Genomic DNA, 21,798 nt, shown 5'->3' on the forward strand with positions numbered 1-21,798 from the left:
ATATGATATATGATATTTCTCGCTCATCATTTTCACAATTCATCCAGGACTATCCATAATCATGGTAGAATCCACATCAATGAATTTAGAAACATATTTTATTCTTAATTACAATAAAAGTTACTGCAAAATGACACAATACATTATTTACCATTCATTGGGCACAAAATAATCTGAAACATAAATAGAGTAGAGTCACAGTCTTGATGTAGTCATTGTGTGCGATGAGTATTTAACCAAACACCAATTTTTTTTAACTTTCGCTATAAAGCATTTTTGAAATCAGACACTGTGGCTGGATTAATGAGAATTTTATCATTAAAATGGTGCCTAATACTTGTATGTTTGAGAAATTAGATTTATGAGATTTCTGTTGATTTGTATTTGGCACCCTGCAATTTCATTCCGCTGGCGGAACACCAGTCTTAGACAGGTTAATACACACATAAGTGAATTTGTCCAAATACTTTTAGTGTCCTAAAATAGGGTGACAATTTACAAAAGTGTTGTAATCTCTAACCGGTTCACCCGATATGGATGAAAATACCCTGAAATGAAAGTAGATAGTCTGCACTTTAACCTCAAAGTCATTGTATCATTTCAAATCCAAAATGCTGGATTACAGAGATGAAAAAGTTCAATAAATGACACAGTCCCAATACTTTTGGAGCTCACTGTACACACGACATACTGTAATACTTAATACTTAACATCTAATCAAATCAAATGTTATTTTTTCACATGTGCTGAATACAACAGACATAACCGTGAAATGCTTACTTTCAAGCCCTTAACCAACAATGCTGTTTTAAGGAAAATAAGAGTTCAGACAAATATTGACTAAATAAACTAAAGTAAACAACTAAAAGAGCAACAATAAAATAACAATAACGTGGCTATATACAGGGGGTACCTGTACCGAGTCCATGTGCGGGGGTACAGGTTAGTCAAGGTAATTGAGGTAATATGTAGAAGGAGGTAGGGGTAAAGTGACTATGAGTAGATAATAAACAGCATAAATAAAGGGGGAGCAATGCAAATGGTCCGGGTAGCCATTTGATTAGCTGTTCAGCAGTCTTATAGCGGCAGAAGCTGTTAAGAAGCCTTTTGGGGTTATCCCGAGTGGCACAGTGGTCTAAGGCAAATTATTGCAGCTGTGCTACTAGAGGTCCTGGTTCGAGTCCAGGCTCTGTTGCAGCCGGCCGCAACCGGGAGACCCATGGGGCGACGCTATTGGCCCAGCGTCATCCGGGTTAGGAAAGGATTTGGCCGGCAGGTATATCCTGGTCCCATTGCGCTCTAGCAACTCCTGTGGTGGGCCAGGTGCATGCATGCTGACACAGTTGGCAGGTAAACTGGGTTTCCTCCAACACATTGGTGTGGCTGGCTTCCAGGTTAAACAGGCATTGTGTCAAGAAGCAGTGCGGCTTGGTTGGGTCATTTTTCGAAGGACTCACGGCTCTCGACCTTTGCCTTGACCGAGTCCATACAGGAGTTGCAGCGATGAGACAAGACTGTAACTACCAATTGGATACCACAAAATTGAGAAAAAAAATGTGATGTGAAAGTGATGTACTGGGCCGTATGCACTACCCCCTGTAGCACCATGCGTTCGGAGGCCGAGCAGTTGCCATACCAGGCGGTGATGCAACCAGTCAGGATGTTCTTGATTGTGCAGTTGTAGAACTTTTTGATGATCCGAGGACAAATGCCAAACCTTTTCAGTCTCCTGATGGGGTATAGGTGTTGTCGTGCCCTCTTTATGACTGTCTTGGTGTGTTTGAACAATAATAGTTTGATGTGGACACCAAGGAACTTGAAGCTCTCAACCTGCTCCACTACAGCCCAATTGATGAGAATGGGGGTGTGCTTTTCCCTCCTTTTCCTGTAGTCCACGATCATCTCCTTTGTCTTGATAACGTTGAGGGAGAGGTGGTTGTCCTGGCACCACAATGCCAGGTCTCTGACCTAATCCCTATAGGCTGTCTCATTTCTGTCGGTGATCAGGCATATCCTGTTGTCTCATCTGCAAAGTTAATGATGGTGTTGGGTTAGTGCATGGGTTAACAGAGAGTACAGGAGGGGACTAAGCATGGACCCCTGAGGGACCCCCGTGTTGAGGATCAGTGTAGCAGATGTGTTGTTGCCTACACTTACCATCTGGGGGTGGACCGTCAGGAAGTCCAGGATCCAGTTGCAGAGGGAGGTGTTAAGTCCCAGGGTCCTTAGCTTAGTGATGAGCTTTGAGGTCATTATGATGTTGAACGCTGAGCTGTAGTCAATGAACAGCATTCTCACGTAGGTGTTCCTGTTGTCCAGGTGGGAAAGGGCAGTGTTGAGTGCAATAGAGATTGCGTCATCTGTGGATCTGTTGGGGCGGTATGCAAATTGGAGTGGATCTAGGGTTTCTGAGATGATGGTGTTGTTGTGAGCCATGGCCAGCCAGGCTACAGATGTGAGTGCTACGGGTCGGTAGTCATTTAGTCAGGTTACCTTGGTGTTCTTGGGCACAGAGAATACGGTGGTCTGCTTGAAACATGTAGGTATTACAGACTCGGCCAGGGACAGGTTGAAAATGTCAGTGGAGACACTTGCCAGTTGGTCAGCGTATGCTCGGAGTACACATCCTGGTAATCCATCTGGCCCTGCGGAATTGTGTATATTGTGTATATAGCTTAGCATCTGCGTCATCTGACCACTTCTGTATTGAGCGAGTCACTTGTAATTCCTACTTTTTGCTTGTAAGCAGGAATCAGAGGATACAATTATTGTCAGATTTGCCAAATGGAGGCCGATGGAGAGCTTTGTACGCATCTCTGTGTGTGGAGTAAAGGTTGTCTAGAGTTTTTTTCCCTCTGGTTGCAGATGCAACATGCTGGTAGAAATGAGGTCAAACTGATTACTTTTTTCCTGCATTAAAGTCCCTAGCCTCTCAGAGCGCCGCCTCTTGTTTGCTTATAGCTTTATACAGCTCTACGAGTGCGATCTTAGTTCCAGCATCGGTTTGTTGTTGTAAATAGACATCTATGAAAAATATAGATGAAAACTATCTTGGAAAATAGTGTGGTCTACAACTTGATATACTCTACTTCAGTCGAGCAAAACCTTGAGACTTCCTTAATATTTGGTTTTGCGCACAAGCTGTTATTGACAAATAGACACAGACCGCCATCAGTTGTCTTACCGTAGGCAGCTGTTCTGTCTTGCCAGTGCATGGAAAAACCAGCCAACTGTATATTATCCATGTCGTCATTCAGCCACGACTCGGTGAAACATAAGACTTTACAGTTTTAATGTCCCGTTGGTAGGATAGTGTTGAAAGAAGCACATCCAGTTGATTCTCCAGTGATTGTAGGTTGGCCAATAGAATGGATGGTAGAGGTAGGCTACCCACTCGACTAATTCTCACAAGGCACCTCGATCTCCACCCCCTGTATTTCCGTCTTTCCTTCACGTGAATGACAGTGATCTGTGCCTGGTCTCAGAGAAGCAGTATTTCCTTCGAGCCGTACTCATTAAATAAATAAACATTTGAAGTGAGTAAACGGTGTTCTGACATCAAGAAGCTATTTTTGGTCATAACAGACGTGTCACGCCCTGGCCTTAGTTATCTTTGTTTTCTTTATTATTTTGATTAGGTCAGGGTGTGACATGGGGGATTTGTGTTTTGTCTGGTCTAGGGGTTTTGTAGTGTTCTCGGTTATCTTCTATATTAAAGATGTTTAACACTATCCATGCTGCATTTTGGTCCTCCTCTCCTTCAGCGGAAGAAAACCGTTACAGAATCCCCCACCAAAACAGGACCAAGCAGCGTGGTGACAGGCAGCGGCAGGAGGAGCAGAGCAATCAGGACTATTGGACTTGGGAGGAGATCCTAGATGGGAAAGAACCCTGGGCACAGCCAGGAGAATGTTGCCTCCCCAAAGAAGAGCTGGAGGCAGCCAAAGCGGAGAGGCGGCAGTTTGAAGAGGCAGCATGGAAGCAGGGCTGGAAGCCCGAGAGTCAGCTCCATAAAAGTATTGGGGGGGCACACTGGAAGTGTGGCGAAGCCAGGTAGGAGACCTGCGCCAACTTCCTGTGCTTACCGGAGGGCGAGAGAGACCGGGCAGGCACCGTGTTATGCTGTGGAGCGCACGGTGTCCCCAGTGCGGGTTCTGCACCCGCACTGGGGACATTGTGCGCTCCACAGCTCCTCGTACATACCAGCTCCTCGTATCGGCCGGGCTAGAGTGGGCATCGAGCCAGGTGCCATGAAGACGACTCTACGCATCTGGTCTCCAGTGCGTCTCCTTGGGCCGGCGTACATGGCACCAGCCTTACGCATGGTGTCCCCGGTTCGCCTGCACAGCCCAGTGCGGGCTATTTCACCTCGCCGCACTGGCAGGGCGACCGGGAGCATTCAACCAGGTAAGGTTGGGCAGGCTCGGTGCTCAAAGCTCCAGTGCACCTGCACGGTCTGGTCACGCCAGTCTGCAAGGAGCCGCCAGAGCCGCCAGTCAGCCAGGATCCGCCAGAGCCGCCAGTCAGCCAGGATCCGCCAGAGCCGCCAGTCAGCCAGGATCCGCCAGAGCCGCCAGTCAGCCAGGATCCGCCAGAGCCGCCAGTCAGCCAGGAACCACCAGAGCCGTCAACCAGCCTGAGCTACCCCTCAGTCCTGAGTTACCCCTCAGTCCTGAGCTGCCCCTCAGTCCGGAGCTGTCCCTCAGTCCAGTGGGGCCATTTAGTAGGGTTGCCAATCCTAGGTCGGCGGCGAGGGTCGCCGTTCCTAGGAAGAGACTAAATAGGACAAAGACTATTGTGGAGTGGGGTCCACGTCCCGCGCCAGAGCCGCCACCGAGGACAGACGCCCACCCAGACCCTCCCCTATGGATTTAGGTGTGAGGCCGGGAGTCCGCACCTTTGGGGGGGGGGGGGGGGTTACTGTCACGCCCTGGCCTTAGTTATCTTTGTTTTCTTCATTATTTTGGTTAGGTCAGGGTGTGACATGGGGGATTTGTGTTTTGACTGGTCTAGGGGTTTTGTATGTTTATGGGGTGTTTTCTAGTCTAGGTGTTTATGTAAGTCTATGGTTGCCTAGATTGGTTCTCAATTAGAGGCAGGTGTTTATCGTTGTCTCTGATTGGGAACCATATTTAGGCAGCCATGTTCTTTGGGTATTTTGTGCGTGATTGTCTTCTGTCTTTGTCATGGCACCAGATAGGACTGTTTCGGTTTTCACATTTGTTGTTTTGTATTTTGTAGTGTTCGTTAGGGTTATCGTCTATATTCAATTTAAAGATGTTTAACACTAACCACGCTGCATTTTGGTCCTCCTCTCCTTCAGCGGAAGAAAACCGTTACATGTAGCAACATTATGTACAAAATAAGTTACAAACAATGCAAAAAAAACACACACAATGGCACATTTGGTTAGGATCCCATAAAACAGCAGCAATCCCTTCCTCCTTCAGGTTAAAAGTAAGATCCATTAATGATGTCACTTGTTAAATCCCTTTCAATCATTGTAGATGAAGGGGAGGAGACAGGTTAAAGAAGGATTTTTAAGTCTTGAGACAGTTAGACATGGATTGTGTATGTGGGCCATTTGGAGGGTGAATGGGCAAGACAAAATAATGTAAGTGCCTTGGAACGAGGGGTGGTAGTACAGTCGTGGCCAAAAGTTTTGAGAATGACACAAATATTAATTTTCAGTCTGCTGCCTCAGTTTGTATGATGGCAATTTGCATATACTCCAGAATGTTATGAAGAGTGATCAGATGAATTGCAATTAATTGCAAAGTCCCTCTTTGCCTTCCCAAAATAAAACATTTCCACTGCATTTCAGCCCTGCCACAAAAGGACCAGCTGAAGTGATTCTCTCGTTAACACAGGTGTGAATGTTGATGAGGACAAGGCTGGAGATCAGTCTGTCATGCTGATTGAGTTCGAATAACAGACTGGAAGCTTCAAAAGGAGAGTGGTGCTTGGAATCATTGTTTTTCCTCTGTCAACCATGGTTACCTGCAAGGAAACACGTGCCGTCATCATTGCTTTGGACATGAAGGGCTTCACAGGCAAGGATAATGCTGCCAGTCAGATTGCACCTAAATCAACCATTTATTGGATTATCAAGAACTTCAAGGAGAGCGGTTCAATTGTTATGAAGAAGGCTTCAGGACGCCCAAGAAAGTCCAGCAAGCACCAGGACCGTCTCCTAAAGTTGATTCAGCTGCGGGATCGGGGCACCACCAGTACAAACCTTGCTCAGGAATGGCAGCAGGCAGGTGTGAGTGCATCTGAGCGCACAGTGAGGCAAAGACTTTTGGAGGATGGCCTGGTGTCAAGAAGGGCAGCAAAGAAGCCAGCATGCCAAAGCGGATTTCAGAGGACTTGAAAAAGAAGGGTTAACACTGCAAATAATGACTCTTTGCATCAGCTTCATGTAATTGCCAATAAACGCCGTTTACACATGAAATGCTGGTAAATATACTTCAGTATTCCATAGTAACATCTGACAAAAATATCTAACGACACTAAAGCAGCAGTCTTTGTGAAAATAAATATTTGTGTCATTCTAAAAACGTTTTGCCCCGACTATAATTGCTAGGCACACTGGTTTCAAGAACTGCAACACTGCTGGGATTTTTCACACAACATTTTCCGGTGTGTATCAAGAATGGTCTACCCCCAAAGAAAATCCAGCCAATTTGACACAACTGTGGGAAGCATTGGAGCCAACATGGGCCAGCTTCCCTGTGGAACGCTTTCGATGTCTTGCGGGTTGGCAGGTATCCTGGTGGTTAGAGCGTTGGATTAGTAACCGAAAGGTTGCAAGATCAAACCACTGAGCTGACAAGGTAAAAATCTGTCATTCTGCCCCTGAACAAGCTAATGAACCTACTGTTCCTAGGCTGTAATTGAAAATAAGAATTTGTTCTTAAATTACTTGCCTACTTTAAGAAAATAAATCTTGTAGAGTCCTTGCCCTGGTTAACTGAGACTGTTTTGAAGTCAAAAGTGGGTGAAATATTAGGAAGGTGTTCCTAATGTTTGGTGTACTCAGTGCCAGGAAGTATTCATACCCCTTGACTTATTACACATTTTGTTGTGTTAATGCCTGAATAAAAAATTATAAAATAGATGTGTTTTCTCATTCATTTACACACAATAACCCATAATAACAAAGTGAAAATATGTTTTTGTCACGAATCCCGTTTCCTGAGTCTGTTTTTTGCCTGTGTTCTGTCCTGGAGTGTTTTTTCCGGCGTCCTGGAACGCACCCTGTATGGTTGCCGGGCAATGTAGCCAGTTGGGAGTTCTGATTACCCGCACCTGTATCCCATCAGCTATCTGCACACCTGGTCCTGATCATCATCTCTCCTCTTCATAAGCCCGGACCTGACATCCATTCCCTGCCGGATCGTTAGCCATGAACAGTATGTTGTGCCAGAGTATCAGCATCAAGTTGGATAGAATTTGTTTTGTTGTTTTTTTACATATTGCTTGCCTTAAACTTACCTCCGTTTGTTCTGTCTTCAGTTACTCACCCGGATCATTTACCCCATTCCCGCCTGGTCATCGGAGGATTCCGCTTCCCCATTGGATCCACCTATTTACTCCCATCAACTCACCACCGCTGCCCGCTACGCCACCTGGATATATCTACCCATTCACATTCACTTGTAAATACATACTCCCCTTCTTCCTACCCTCCTTGTCCTGGTCTGCTTCTGGGTTCGATTTTGAAGAAACGTGACAGTTTTAGAAATGTTTGCAGATTTATTGAAAAGGAAATACAGAAATGTAATTTACATAAGTATTCAAACTCCTGAGTCAATGCATGTTTGAATCAGTTCTGGCAGCGATTACAGCTGTGAGTCTTTCTGGGTAAGACAAGAAGAGCTATGCACACCTGGAATGTTCAACATTATTCTTTAAAAAAATAATTCAAGCTCTTTTAAATTGGTTATTGATAATTGCTAGACAGCCATTTTCAAGTCTGCCATAGATTTTCAAGCCGATCAAAACTGTATCTTGTCCACTTAGGAACATTCAATGTTGTCATAGTAAGACACTCTGGTGTATATTAGGTGTTGTGTTTTAGGTTATTGTCCTGCTGAAACTCATGGACTCATAATGTTGTATTATTCAGGATGGAGATATTCTACTGTAATGGGGTCTCCCCTTTGATTCTAGTTTGTTTATTGTGTCTTTTGAAAATCAGACTGAACCATGTTTGCCTATGATTAGCTCTATTCTATTTATATTTATAATAAAACACTTGATGACAAGCATACCCATAACTTGGTGCAGCCATCACCATGCTTGCACATATGAAGAGTGGTATGTTGTGTTGGACAGAGTGAATTTCTTTGCCAAATGTTTTGCCGTTTTACTTTAGTGCCTTATTGCAAACAGAATGCATGTTTTAGAATATTTTTTTTTCTGTACATGTTTCCTTCTTCTCACTTTGCCATTTAGGTTAGTATTATGGAGTAAGTACAATGTTGTTGATCCATCCTCAGTTTTCTCCAATCACAGCCGTTAAACTATGTAACTGTTTTAAAGTCACCATTGGCCTTATGGTGAAATCAGTGGAGGCTGCTGAGGGGAAGACAACTCATAATAATGTCTAGAACGGAGCAAATGGAAGGGAATCAAACACATGGAAACCATGTTGGATGTATTTGGTACCATTCCACCTATTCTGCTCCAGTCATTACCACGAGTCCTTTCTCCCCAATTAAGGTGCCACCAACCTCCTGTGGGTGAAATCCCTGAGCTGTTTCTTTCCTCTCCGGCGACTGAGTTACGAAGGACGCCTGTATCTTTGTAGTGATTGGGTGTATTGATAAACCGTCCAAACTGTAATTAATATCTTCGTCATGCTCTTTTTACCCATCTACCAACAGGTGCCCTTCTTTGTGAGTCATTGGAAAAGCTCCCTGTCTTTGTGGTTTAATCTGTTTGAAATTCGCTGCTTGACTGATGGACCTTAATTGTATGTGAGGGGTACAGAGATGAGGTAGTCATTGAAAAAATAATTCAAAACAATGGTACTGCACACAGTGATTCAATGCAACTTATGTGACTTGTTAAGCAAATCTTTACTCCTGAACTTATTTAGGCCATAATAAAGGGATTGAATAACTATTGACTCGATATTTCAGCTTTTCATTTTTTTTTTTTGTTACATGTCTAATAACAGAATTCCACATTATGGGGAATTGTGTGTAGGCTCGTGACACAAAATCTCAATGTAATCCATTTTCATGAGATAATTAAAATGTTGGACCAGTAAGACAAAAAGATGTCATGGAAATTTAATGTAAAGGTTTTTATTACAGTGCAATTAAAAATCAACCTTAAATTCAGCCTCAATTGTTTCTTTGATTTAACACTCAACATAAAAACTGACAGAATAACTTCTAAATAGATATAAACTGAAAATAGATATTATTATTCTGGGAACTGCACAAAAGATGAAGATAAACAGTAACTAGTAGATGTCAACACCATTCTGCCATCATGTAGACTTACTGCACCAACTTCCTGTCTTGTATCAGACCACTGTCTCTCCAAATAACTGTGTCTTCTCTCCTCAGTCATCTGACTTTACATGGTCTTAAACTGCCTTCAGTGAGCTAGTTGAACTCAGCAGTACCTCTATACTGGAACCCATTAAACAGATGCTCTGTGAACTCAACACTCAAAATAAATGGTCTGAAATAAAGAGTAGCCTGCATCATCATATCACCACTATAGTAACAGTTGAACACTTTTCATCCCAGCAAATTGCACAATTATACAGATAATCAAAGAGCACAAAATTATAAATGTAACAAAAATATCCACAGAATACTAATACACAATGACAATACTGTTCATAAAAAGACTTAATACCCATTGGAAAAATACATAAAATGCACCTCTGATTGACTTGTGCTTAAAGACCATCGAGGTTGTTAAGTGGTGGTTACTGGTTCCCTCTACTGACCGTGGCCTGGTTAGAGCACACTGTCCCAACCGGGGAGTTCTGTGGAGAGAACACAGAGAGAGGAACAGGTGTCAGGACCAACACATCAGAAGAATAATGACTTCATAGTTACAGTTGGTTACACAACACAGAATTCATTCAATTCTTCCTTAAACACACATTCTAGATGTGTTTTAAAAGGTTATTCTACCATTCCCACCAGTCCCTGTGAACGGTCTGTCATGTCAAACCCACTGGGGAGTCTAGATGTTCTCCTTCTCCTGGAAGACAAGAATAAAGGTATTTTGACATCATTTAGGTTTTCATATACAAAAGCACAAACATCATGATAAATATGTTAAAATTGAGGCTGGGAATATCTTTTTACCATGCAGAGAATACGATCAGGCTGAAAAGGAAAATCAACCCCAAGGTTTTTCCTACAATCTCAAAAACCTTTGGGTTAACAGGCTCTTCATGCCCTGTAAATAAAACACACATTATAGCCATCTGTTCCAAAAAGAGGAAACATTTTGCACATTGTCTAATATTACAAATTATATACATACTGTAGATGTACAGATGTAAGATCTTAATTTAGCCAGTATTGTTGCAGTGAAATAATCCTGCAGCAAAAGGATTTTAACGTTTCCTCCGTAATGTTGATCCATTGGTGGTGAGTCTATTAGCTGGACAAAATAAGGCTGCATGATAAGTGTAATACTATTAATATAACCATGTTTCAGTGCAGGATTTGGTGAATATATGCAAATCACAAAGCTTATCTGTGTTTCCCACAATGCAATAAACTTCTAAGCAACAATACAGTGATCAAATTAAGATCCTAAAACCGTATCATACCTAGATACATACAGCAGCTGTCACGTTCTGACCATAGTTCTTGTGTGTTTTCCTTGTTTTAGTGTTGGTCAGGACGTGAGCTGGGTGGGCATTCTATGTTGTGTCTAGTTTGTCTATTTCTATGTTTGGCCTGATATGGTTCTCAATCAGAGGCAGGTGTTAGTCATTGTCTCTGATTGGGAACCATATTTAGGTAGCCTGTTTTGTGTTGGGATTTGTGGGTGATTGTTCCTGTCTCTGTGATCGTTTGCACCAGATAGGCTCAGTCACTTTGTTTTTTTCTTTTCACTTGTTTTGGAAGAGAAGAGAACGAGCGCCATTCTCCTTGCGGAGATGGTGCTAAATACATCAACACGGTCGGTCCCTGGGATTGGGCTGGCTAACACGATTAGGTTTGCTTGGAAGGAAAAGGAGATGGAGCCTTTAGGACGGGAATCTTTTGGAAGGATAATATTGATGGGGATTCTAAAGCTGACGGTGAAGGACGTGTTTTGTTTCCAAGGCAACTCGTTGGAGGGAGCATACGACGTGGCACTATATACAGAGGCAAAACACGATGATATCCTGAGAAGGGCAAGAGCAGTGGGAGGTGAGAGGCCGATGTGCCACTACGAAATAACAAGCCTGGCGAAGAATAATTTTAGGGTTGTAACTGTCAACATTTACAACCCTTACGTTAAGGACGAAGAGGTGAGGGCTTTTCTGGGGAGATATATGGATAACGTCTCCTCAGCAAGGCACCTCAAAGACTCCCTTGGGTTTTGGAATGGGAGGAGAGGTTTCCAGGCCCTCCTCAGAGAGGACCCAAAGGGACATGGTGGTTACCTCCATCCTCCTGCTATGTTCTCCCTAGGGGCTGACAGGGGGACGTTGTTTTATGCACGTCAGCCCCCATTTTGCAGACGCTGTATGGCCTACGGTCACATATTCGCCTCATGCAGTACAAGAAAATGCAGATTTTGTGCATCTGAGGATCATGAGGCGAGGGATTGTGACAAGCCTAAGACGTGCCATGGGTGTGGCTCGTCAGCACACCTGTGGCGGGGGTGCCCGGCCCGTCAGCGGTCATATGCGTCTGCGGCTGGGGGGGGAGCAGGGGCGGGGGATGGGGGAAGAAGAGGAGGGGAAGGAAGCACGCCTCATGATCAGAGTACAGGTCCAGAGGGGAAGGCCACAAGGAAGGAGGAGGAGCAAGAAGCGGCGGAAGGAAGAGAGAAGGAAACGGAAGGCACGGGAGTAGGAGAACCAGGAAAAGCGGCGGAAGACGGCAACCGAGTGGAGGAGCATGAGAGAGAAGAAAGCGATGGAGGAGTGGTGGAGAAGGAGACGGTGGAAGAGCAAGTGGACTGGGGGGAATGTGCCCTGGTGGAAGAGATGAGGGGTATGGTGGAGGAGCTGGCGGGGGGGGGGATTGGTATCTCTCCACTGCCGTCATCACCAAAGAAGAGAATGAAGAGGCGGGAGCGATTGGCCGACAGTGAGAGGGAGGGGATGGCCAAGAGAGTGATGGGGGTGGGAGAAACCTCTGGGTTGCTGCTGGTTTCCACAGGCTCTCAATATCTGTTGGGTGGGGACACACCTAACAGGACTCAGGACTGGGTACAGGAGGAGGTGGGGAGTTTTTTGTTTGGGGACTCAGCCTCCCCAAATTTTTTCCAATCCAGCTGCAGCACTGGGGAGGGGGAGGATTGTGGGGGAGCCAAACACTATTCCTGCATCCTGGGTTGGTGAGATGGAGGAAGAGGGGGGGATGTTGGGAGTACAGATGGTGTCATCACCGGTAGATATGGAGCAGGGGAGCATCGGGTGAGTCTCCTGTTTTTGTTTTTTTCTGTCTGGGTTTAGAATGAGTGTATTACATGTTTTTATTTTATTCTTTCATGGGGTCTGATTTTACTTTTGTTAGTTTAAATGTAAGGGGTTTAAGGGATTGTGTTAAGAGGAGGGCGGTTTTTAGTTATTTGGAGGGTGTGGGGTTTGATTTTTGTTTTTTACAGGAGGTTCACCTGAGGGATGGAGGGGATGTTAATAGGTTTAAGAGGGAGTGGGACAAGGGGGAGTCGGTTTGGGGTGTTGGGGGGGTGCACTCTTCGGGGGTAGGGATTTTGTGTGGGCACAGGGAGGTTAAAGTGGAGGATTCTTTTGTGGTAATGCAGGGGAGGGTTATAGGGGTGGATGTCACGATAAGGGATTGTAATTTTAGATTAGTGGTGGTGTATGGACCACAGGTGGTGGCAGACAGGAGGGAGATGGTGGACTGTCTGACGCCCCTGTGTGTCACAAATAGGAAATTAGTGATGGGGGGGATTTTAATACAGATTTAGGAAGAGGGGGGGATAGCAGTGCAGGCGCCATTGCCAGGCTAATGGCTTGCCATGGTCTGGTAGATGGTGGTCTGCACACTACTCCGAAAATGGACGGTCCTACATGGCGCAACTCCAGGGGGGTTGAGCGGAGGCTCGACTATATTTTTGTACCCAGGTCTTTGGGTAAGTTGTCTGGGCGGCTGTTGCCTGTTTTCTTTTCGGATCACGACGGGGTGCTCCTGCAGGTGGGGTCGCCAGTCTGCCTCTTTGGTAGGGGGTACTGGAAGCTAGATCGGGATGTGCTGGAGGAGCAGGCTTTTGTTGACAGGTTTTATGGTTTCTTTTGGAGGCTTGAGGGTCTCCGGTCCATGTGCGAGGGGGTGTTAGAGTGGTGGGAATTAGTTAAGGTGAGGATTAGGGCTTTTATAATAGGGTATTGCAAGAGGAAAAAAAGGGAGGAGAGGAGGGAGGTGGATCGTATCCAAAGGTTAATTGAACTCGAGTACGAGGCAGGCAACCTCGGCGGGTCGTTTGACTGGGAGAGATCCGCAACCCTAAAGGCGCAGCTCAGGGAGTTGCAGGAGCGGAAGGCTCGAGCTTTCCTGGAGCGTGCGCATAGTGGCTTTCTAGAACACAATGAGACTTGTTCTGCTATGTTCTTTAAGTCGGTTAGGGCCAGACAGAGTAGGAAGGTAATGCATGGCGTTAGGGAAGAAAATGGTAGTATAGTTAGAGAACCAGAGGATATGGTCAGGGTGACAACTGATAATTTCCAAGGTTTATTTAAGGAAAGGGAAATAGATGTAGAGCAGGGAAATGTGTTTTTAGAACACTTGTCCAGGCGGTTGCCGGAGGACATTAGAGAAGTGATGGAGGCCCAGATCTCACTAGAAGAGGTTGAGAGCGCTCTTAGGAGGATGGGAAAAGGGAAGGTGCCTGGGATAGATGGGCTGCCGGCTGAGTTTTATCTCAAGTTTTGGGGTATACTTGGACCAGTGGTCCTCGAAGTCTTGAAGGCCATCCTTGAGACAGGGGTCCCGGGGGGATCAATGGCTGTTGGTGTGCTGTCACTTTTATATAAGAAGGGGGAAGTAACAGACCTTGGCAACTGGCGGCCGTTGACCATGCTGTGTGTAGATTACAAGCTACTTGCAAAGGTTTTAGCAGACCGGTTGCGCACAGCCCTTCCCTACGTCGTCCATGAGGATCAGACGTGCGGGGTAGAGGGCCGCTCTATTAGATGGAACCTACAGTTAATCAGGGACTCCATCGCTTGGGTTGAAGATAGAGGACTGCCTTTAATGGTAGCAGCGCTAGATCAGGCGAAAGCCTTTGATCGCGTGAATAGATCATTTTTATTCAGAGTGTTAGGTCGATTAGGATTTGGGGAGAAGTTCATAGGATGGATTCGTACATTATATGTCGGAGCGGGGTGCCGAGTTAGTGTAAATAGTCACTTGGGTGACGTTTTTGACCTCTCGTCTGGGGTCAGGCAGGGGTGCCCACTCTCGGCTCTCCTCTTCGTTCTGTACATGGAGCCTCTGGGGGCTGCCATTAGGGCAGACACAGGGGTGGAAGGCTTGTTGATCCCTGGAAGTGGTGGGCTGCGTGTTAAGATGACGCAGTACGCCGACGACACTTCCTTGCTGCTGTGCAAGGACTCGTGCCTGACAAGGTCCCTTGCCATCTTTGGGGATTTCACCCGAGCGTCGGGAGCAGTTCTGAACCATGCAAAGTCTTCCGTCAAGTTTTTCGGAAGATGGCGCGGTAGAACGGATGTGCCCGGGGGGTTATCTCTCTGTGAGGGGGCCCTGAGGATTCTCGGGGTCCATTTTGAGACCTCCGGCTCAGCGACGCTAAACTGGAACATGCGTATCGCAGTGGTACAGAGGAAGCTAGCAATGTGGAAGGCTAGGTATGTCTTTTATGGGCAAAGTCCTGGTTCTAAAGGTGGATGTGTTGCCGTCTCTTTTGTATTTGGCGTACATCTACCCATTGCCGGCTAGTCTGAGGAGGCCTCTAGTGAGGCTTGTGTTTCAGTTCATGTGGAGTGGCAGGTGCGAGTGGGTCGCCAGGGCACGCATGCTTTGTCCCATCGGGGAGGGAGGTAGGGGGGTACCACATTTCCCCCTCAAGCTGGACGCAATTTTTGTTTCTTTCTTGTTAACGGAGCTTGCTCATCCAGTGATACACCCGTCCGGTTACCTCCTGCGGGTGTTCTTCTCGTATCAGGCGAGAAGCGTGATGGTGTGGTCTAACACGGGTCCTCGGGCGGAACAGCTGCCGTGGCACTTTGGTCATGCGGCCAAGTGGCTGCGTGAGCACCCTGAGGTTGAAGTTGCCCGAGTAGGTTTAGATCACAGGCACCTGTACGAGGAGGTCAGAAAGGCAGGGAGTCCGGCGCCTGTAGTGGGCATCTCGGAAGTGGTCTGGGAGGGAGTGCAGGCGCGGGGTCTGGACAACAGGCTCAAGGACCTGAATTGGTTGAGCCTCCATAAGTGCTTGCCGGTACGTTCCATCATGTACCGGTATAGTTTGGTGCAATCCCCCACCTGTCCAAGATCTTCTTGTGGCAGGGAGGAGACTGTGCGCCATGTCTTTTGGGACTGTGCCTTTTCTGGAGTAGTATGGGCTAGGGCACGGGTGTTGTTAGGTTTGGTAAGGGGGGATTTTGTATTGACGTGGGCCAGGTTAGAGAGAGGTGTAGGGAGAGCGAGAGGGACGGATAGGGACAGGTTTCTGCTCTGGCTTCTCATGAGTCTCTTTAAACGGGGGCTGTGGGAAGCCAGGCAGAACATGGTGAAGACAGGGAGAGATTGGGGGGTGGAAGGGATAGTGAGGAGGGTGGAAGGAGATTTGAGGGGGAGGATGAAGAGGGAGGAGAGGAAGTGGGGGCAGCATGCTGCCCGGGAGAGGTGGAAGGGGGGTTTAGGGCTGGGTGTCATTTAGATTTGTAAGGGGATAGATTAGGGATGGGGAGATAGGGAAAGGTAGTTTGTAGGATGACGGGGAGGGAAGATGCTCCCCTGAGGTTTTGTTTGGGGTTTTTGTTTTGTTTAAATTAAAATACCACTATTTGAGTTTGTATGGAAATTATGAGTTGTAAAGAATGAATGGTATTGATGATAATAAATTATTTTTATAAAAAAAAAAAAAATAGGACTGTTTTTGGGTTTTGCCACGTTTACTGTTTTGTAGTGTGTTCATGTTGAGTTTCTGTCATTAAATAACCATGGACACTAATCACGCTGCACTTTGGTCCTCTCCTTCCCAGGAAGAAAGACGTCACAGCAGGTGTGTAGAAGTACCTCTTCTACATCCACGCATTTGAAGGGGTGTCCACATACTCTTGAATATATATTGTATATCTAACCTACGATTGTGCCCTACGTGCCCATTTTACCTTTTATAGCCAGCTGCACTTCCTTTGACTTCCCACAGCCGTGACTATTTCTTGCTTCACAGTTGTACAGTCCTCCATCACCAACAGTCACATTGAGGGTGTAACTCTGTCCAGATGCAACCTGAGTTGTTTTACCCTCACTGATCTGGAACCAGGTGAAGGTTGTCACAGGAGGGTTGGCTGTACTGCTGCAGGTCAGATTAACACAGCTGTCCACAAATACTGGATCATCTGGACTAATGGAGGATGAGGTGTCCTTAGGAGAGACTGAGGGAGAGGGGTTCATTTACAATGTATCTGGATATGGTATATTGAATAGTCTCATCAAAACCACTCTTACAATCATCAGTGAAAACATGATAGAATGATCTATTCTACAGGAACCGGTTACTAAATCTTACATGAAACGTTAAGCATCATGTTATGTTCAGCTGTCTTGTTGCTTGTCCCTACTAGGTAGACTGCCGTACAAGTGATGTTCTTTTCATGATGAAGGTATGACGGAGTGAAGGTCACCGTGGAGAGAACTGATTTGATTTGGTCTGAATTCTCCTGCAGTTGGTTCTCAGTTGTGAACTGTGTTGGGAGAGTCCATGTCAGCTCAGGGGGGTGTTCGGGACAGGAAGTGACAGCTGAGCAGTTCAAGCTGACAGGGGTCCCTTCCTTCACCTCAACTGAGACAGTAATGATGGGACTGGAAGGCAAATCTGTAATACATTGTAGATAAATATATTTTACACTAATAGTTAAACTGTCCACGTGTTCAACTCTTATCTTTGATGCAAGGAATCTAAACTGGGAAAAATAGTTGGTAAACAGTTAAATTGTCTCTTACCACTGACAACTATATTAACAGACTTTTCAGTGTCTGTTGCACGGAATGGTCGACTCTCAATCCTGAGGTAGTATTTATCAGAGTAACTGGTGGATACATTGAAGAAGACTGTGGTGCAGTTCTTCTGGGACATGTTTCCAGTTATCTTCCCTTGATATCTGTTGACCGTCTCACTACTGTTAAATATCACTCTGTCCGGACGCTCACCAAAGTATGGGTTTCCTTTAATCCACACTCCAGAGGTTAGTATTGCGCTGTTAAATGTTTTCTGTGGGTCATGAATATCAAATGAACATGGGATTTGCACACAGGAGCCCGTCAGTACATCCAGTCTATCTGGATTGTGGCGATCAAATTTCGTTGACCAAAACAGGCCAAAACACCTGCAACATAAAGGACAACATCAGGGAGGTTCTGATATATTTTCAGTTCAGTCCTATGATATGATACTAACCCTAGATGACTGACAGGGGCCTCTGTTTGGAGGCAACTGCACAGCCATCTTGTTACTCCTCCTCCAGTGTAAAACAGATGTTGGAAGATATAGAAACGCATTTATTAATGTCTATATTCGTTTTAGACAAGTATATTCTATTACAGACACTTTAATGCAAACTTTTAAATTATATTTTGTGACCTGCAACACTTCCTTCAGTAGAGTGACCCTAGCGTTTCTCCAGCAAATGATTGCATCTTTAAACTCACTAAATTGGTATTATCCAATAGCTGCTTCATCTTTGAGTCAGAGTTTTTCCTTTTTCCTATTTTCCTTTGCCCCCAACTATGTGAACCTGTGTGTGGAACAATTTGAGGAACCACTTACAAAACAGAGACACTCCCTACTTTCTAAAATCCTCTCATGGAAGAGATACATAGATGATGTCTTTGTGCTCTGGGAAGGAAGTCAGCAGGAACTAAATGAATTCCAAACTCTGCTAAACGAGAGCTCTGAATATCTCAAATTCACCATGTAGACTGTTGAGAGAAATATAAACTACCTGGACTTATGGATCATCAAAGAGAATGATGCATTACGTACAGATTTGTACACAAAGCCAACAGACCTCAAAACTCTGCTAGGTGCGGATAGTATAAATCGCCTTCCACTCAGGAATGGTCTACCATACAGCCAGTTATGCAGGGTTAAACTAATCTGTGGCCAACAGTCAGATTTTGACAGCAATGCTTAGAAAATGACAAATAATTTCAAAATCAGAGGCTACATGTAAAAAAAAAAATTATGATGCAATGATGGAAATATCTCAAAAACTACGAGAAGAATTGCTAAAAACTAAACCAAAGAAGAAAAACTGTTGCACTAAGTACACCAAGTGTTCAGAGAAAATGAAAGCAATCCTGAAGAAGCACTGGCATATTCTGCAATCAGACACAACAATTGCACACCTCGTCAAGGACCAACCCACTGGTGGTCTATAAGCGTGGTCTCAATATTGAGGATAGCTTAGTGAGATCTGACCTTCCCCCTAAGCCCACTCAGACACTCTTGACACACAATCCAAATTGGAAATACCAATGTGGCTCAGGCTCACAGTGCAATAGCACTACAAAAACATCATTCTTCAGACACCCACATACAGGTGGAAACATCCCTGTTAGGGGTATCATCTCTAGCAAGATAAAGGGAGTAATCTCTCTCATCACATGTTCATGTGGAAAAGCCTACGTAGGACAACCGAAAAGACAATTAAAACAATGCATAGCTGACCACTGTAACGTGTGTCGTCGTCTGATGAGGAGGAATCGGACCAAAGAGCAGCGTGGTAAGAGTTCATGACCTTTATTTAACAGAATACTGTTAAAATCGATGAATAAAAAACTAAAGACAATTAAAATAATGCAGAGCTGAACACCGCAGCTCAATCGGGTGTAATAACACTGACTATCCAGTAGCAGCTCACTTTGTTGAAGCTAACCATCCCATCTCCTCACTCAAAAACACACGCATATACACACACATTGAGCATGTTGGCCTACCAAGGAGAGGAGGTATTTAAAACATTGACCCCTACTGTCTTAATATTGACTTTGATCTCAGGCCCTTCTTATGAACAATTAGTTTTATGAAGAAGTCTTTTAAATGAATGTATTCTTCCTACAGTTTATCAGCGTACAACCAATATGTTCCCCCTGTTGATGATGCTTATTGTGCATTATTGATGAACAAGTCTTATAAATGGATCTATTCTTTCTACATCTTATCAGCGTACAACCAATATGTTCCCCCTGTTGATGATGCTTATTGTGCATTATTGATGAACCAAAAGATTACATGTAACAACATTTTATGAAATTGAAAACAACTAAATACATGTCAAATTAAATTAAACAATAATGTATATGGATGCTAATCCTATACTAATTTTAATGATAACAATAGGCTAATATTTTGTATTCTTTCTACAGTCTATCATTAAACGTTGGTGTTTTCCTTAATAAATGACTGGGAGTTTCTATATATATATATAGAGTGTTCAACTCTCTTTGTTTTTATAGCTTACAGTGTATTCACCGTTAGTCAGCACCTCTACACTAAGTCATTTTCTCTGGGTGTGCTCCAGATAATGCTTTTTATGTCACCTGAACATAACAAATACAATAAATAAACATGTGAAGATATTAAAGTGTTTTATTTATAGAGTACTAACTTTACTGTCCCTTCTACAACAAAATACTGAAATACATGTAATATAGTCCATGAAACATTTGATTTAAATACTGTATAATTCCATTAATTATCATAGAGGACTGCTTCTTCTGGGGAGTACCATATATAGAGACCGGTGGATTTAAAGTCTCTCGTTGGCCGTTACATAGCATTAGCGATCCTGGGTTTATACACATCATTGGTACAGTCTCTCCCAATAACATTAATATGAATTTATTTCAATGTACAGGTGATTTTTCAATTGGTTGGTGTGTTGTCAAGGAGTGAGGTGACGTGTGGTTGTGAGCAGATGACCACTAGTTTAAGCCCGGTATGGGGACAGGGACAGTGGTGGAAGATATACTGTTAACCAAACACTGACGTCGGATTCACATGAACATACAATGCCATGAAAAGGTTTTCCCCCTTTCTGGTTCTCTATTTTGCTTCTTTTTTTACTGAATATTATCAGATCTTCATCTAAAACCTAATATTAGATAAAGGGAACTTGAGTTTACAAATAACAAAAAAAAACAGTTATAGTTATTTAATTGATTTCATTAACAAAGTTATGCAACTCCCACGCCCCTGTGTGGAAAAGTAATTCCCACCTTATACTCAATAACTGGTTATGTCACCATTCCAAAACACACAATCAGGAATACATTAAAATGTATTTAATGTACCAAATTTAAAGTTTTGGAATGGCCTAGTCAAAGTCCAGACCTAATCCCAAATGAAACATTGTGACAGTTCATGCTTGAAAACCCACAAATTTCACTGAGTTAAATCAGTTCTGCAGGGGAAAGTGGGCCAAAATTCCTCCACAGCAACGTGAGAGACTGATCAACAACTACAGGAAGCATTTGGTTGGAGTCATTTCAGCTGAAGGAGGCACAACCAGTTATTGAGTGTAAGGGGGCAATTACTTTTTTTAAACAGGGGCAGTGGGTGTTGCATAACGTTGTTTAAGAAATAAATGAAATAAGTATGTAAATGTTGTGTTATTTGTTCACTCAGTTTCCATTCATCTAATATCAGCTTTTGATTGAATATCTGATAATGTTCAGTATCAAAAATATGCTAAATACATTTTCACAGGACAGTTTGAATCCAGACTATTAAAATGCACTAATCAGGAAGGAACTGTACACTTTTCTACACAATTAAAAAGCCAGTATATCACACATCCCATAAAATATCATGACTTGTGGTTTTTCCTATATGTCTGATTCATAACTAATTGTTGTTGAGTGGAAGACTCACCTGACATAAAGAGGCCAATGAGAAAAAAACATGTTCTCAGGACAAGCCATGTGAGAACGCATTCACTACTGATCACCTGAAACAGGTCAAACATTCACTTCCTGGTAGAGTAGGTCACGTGACACATACTGTATCACATTGAAACTTTAGTCCATAATCACATAGGTTCTTCAGTTGTGAAGCTAATACATGAACTAACAGCCGTACATTGAACATTTTGAATCTCATTACTAAAATATAAAGATAAGATGTGAAGTTGTTGACACTTGCCTTACAACAGTAAGAAGAAATTCATGTGGCACATCTCACATCTCATCAGTGACATACTTCCTAATAAGTGCATTTATATGACAGGATGTTGAATAGTCTATATGTGATGGGTGTCAACATCAGTTGTGAAAACATGGTATGCTAATTTAAGCATTTAGAACATTGTAATTTTCTATTGAACCTTCTACTCCAGAACAATTAGTCTCAGTTACTTGAAACATTGCAGAGTTGGCCTGA

The 21,798-nt window shown here is 44.0% G+C and overlaps 1 protein-coding gene across 4 annotated transcripts in view; it reads right to left on the bottom strand.

The window, feature by feature from the left end:
• The window catches only part of LOC118937307 (B-cell receptor CD22-like), a 30,676-nt gene extending 11,515 nt beyond the window's left edge, over positions 1–19,161 (bottom strand). For all 4 annotated transcript variants that reach the window (XM_036934785.1, XM_036934787.1, XM_036934784.1 and 1 more), the window contains exon 1: positions 19,087–19,161. In XM_036934785.1, coding sequence (XP_036790680.1) covers positions 19,087–19,153 — 67 coding nt within the window. In that variant the 5' untranslated portion in view covers positions 19,154–19,161. The remainder of the gene's footprint in view (positions 1–19,086) is intronic.
• Between the last annotated feature and the right edge of the window lie 2,637 nt (positions 19,162–21,798).

This window comes from Oncorhynchus mykiss, chromosome 11 (genome assembly GCF_013265735.2).
Source record: "Oncorhynchus mykiss isolate Arlee chromosome 11, USDA_OmykA_1.1, whole genome shotgun sequence".
Lineage (NCBI taxonomy): Eukaryota > Metazoa > Chordata > Actinopteri > Salmoniformes > Salmonidae > Oncorhynchus > Oncorhynchus mykiss.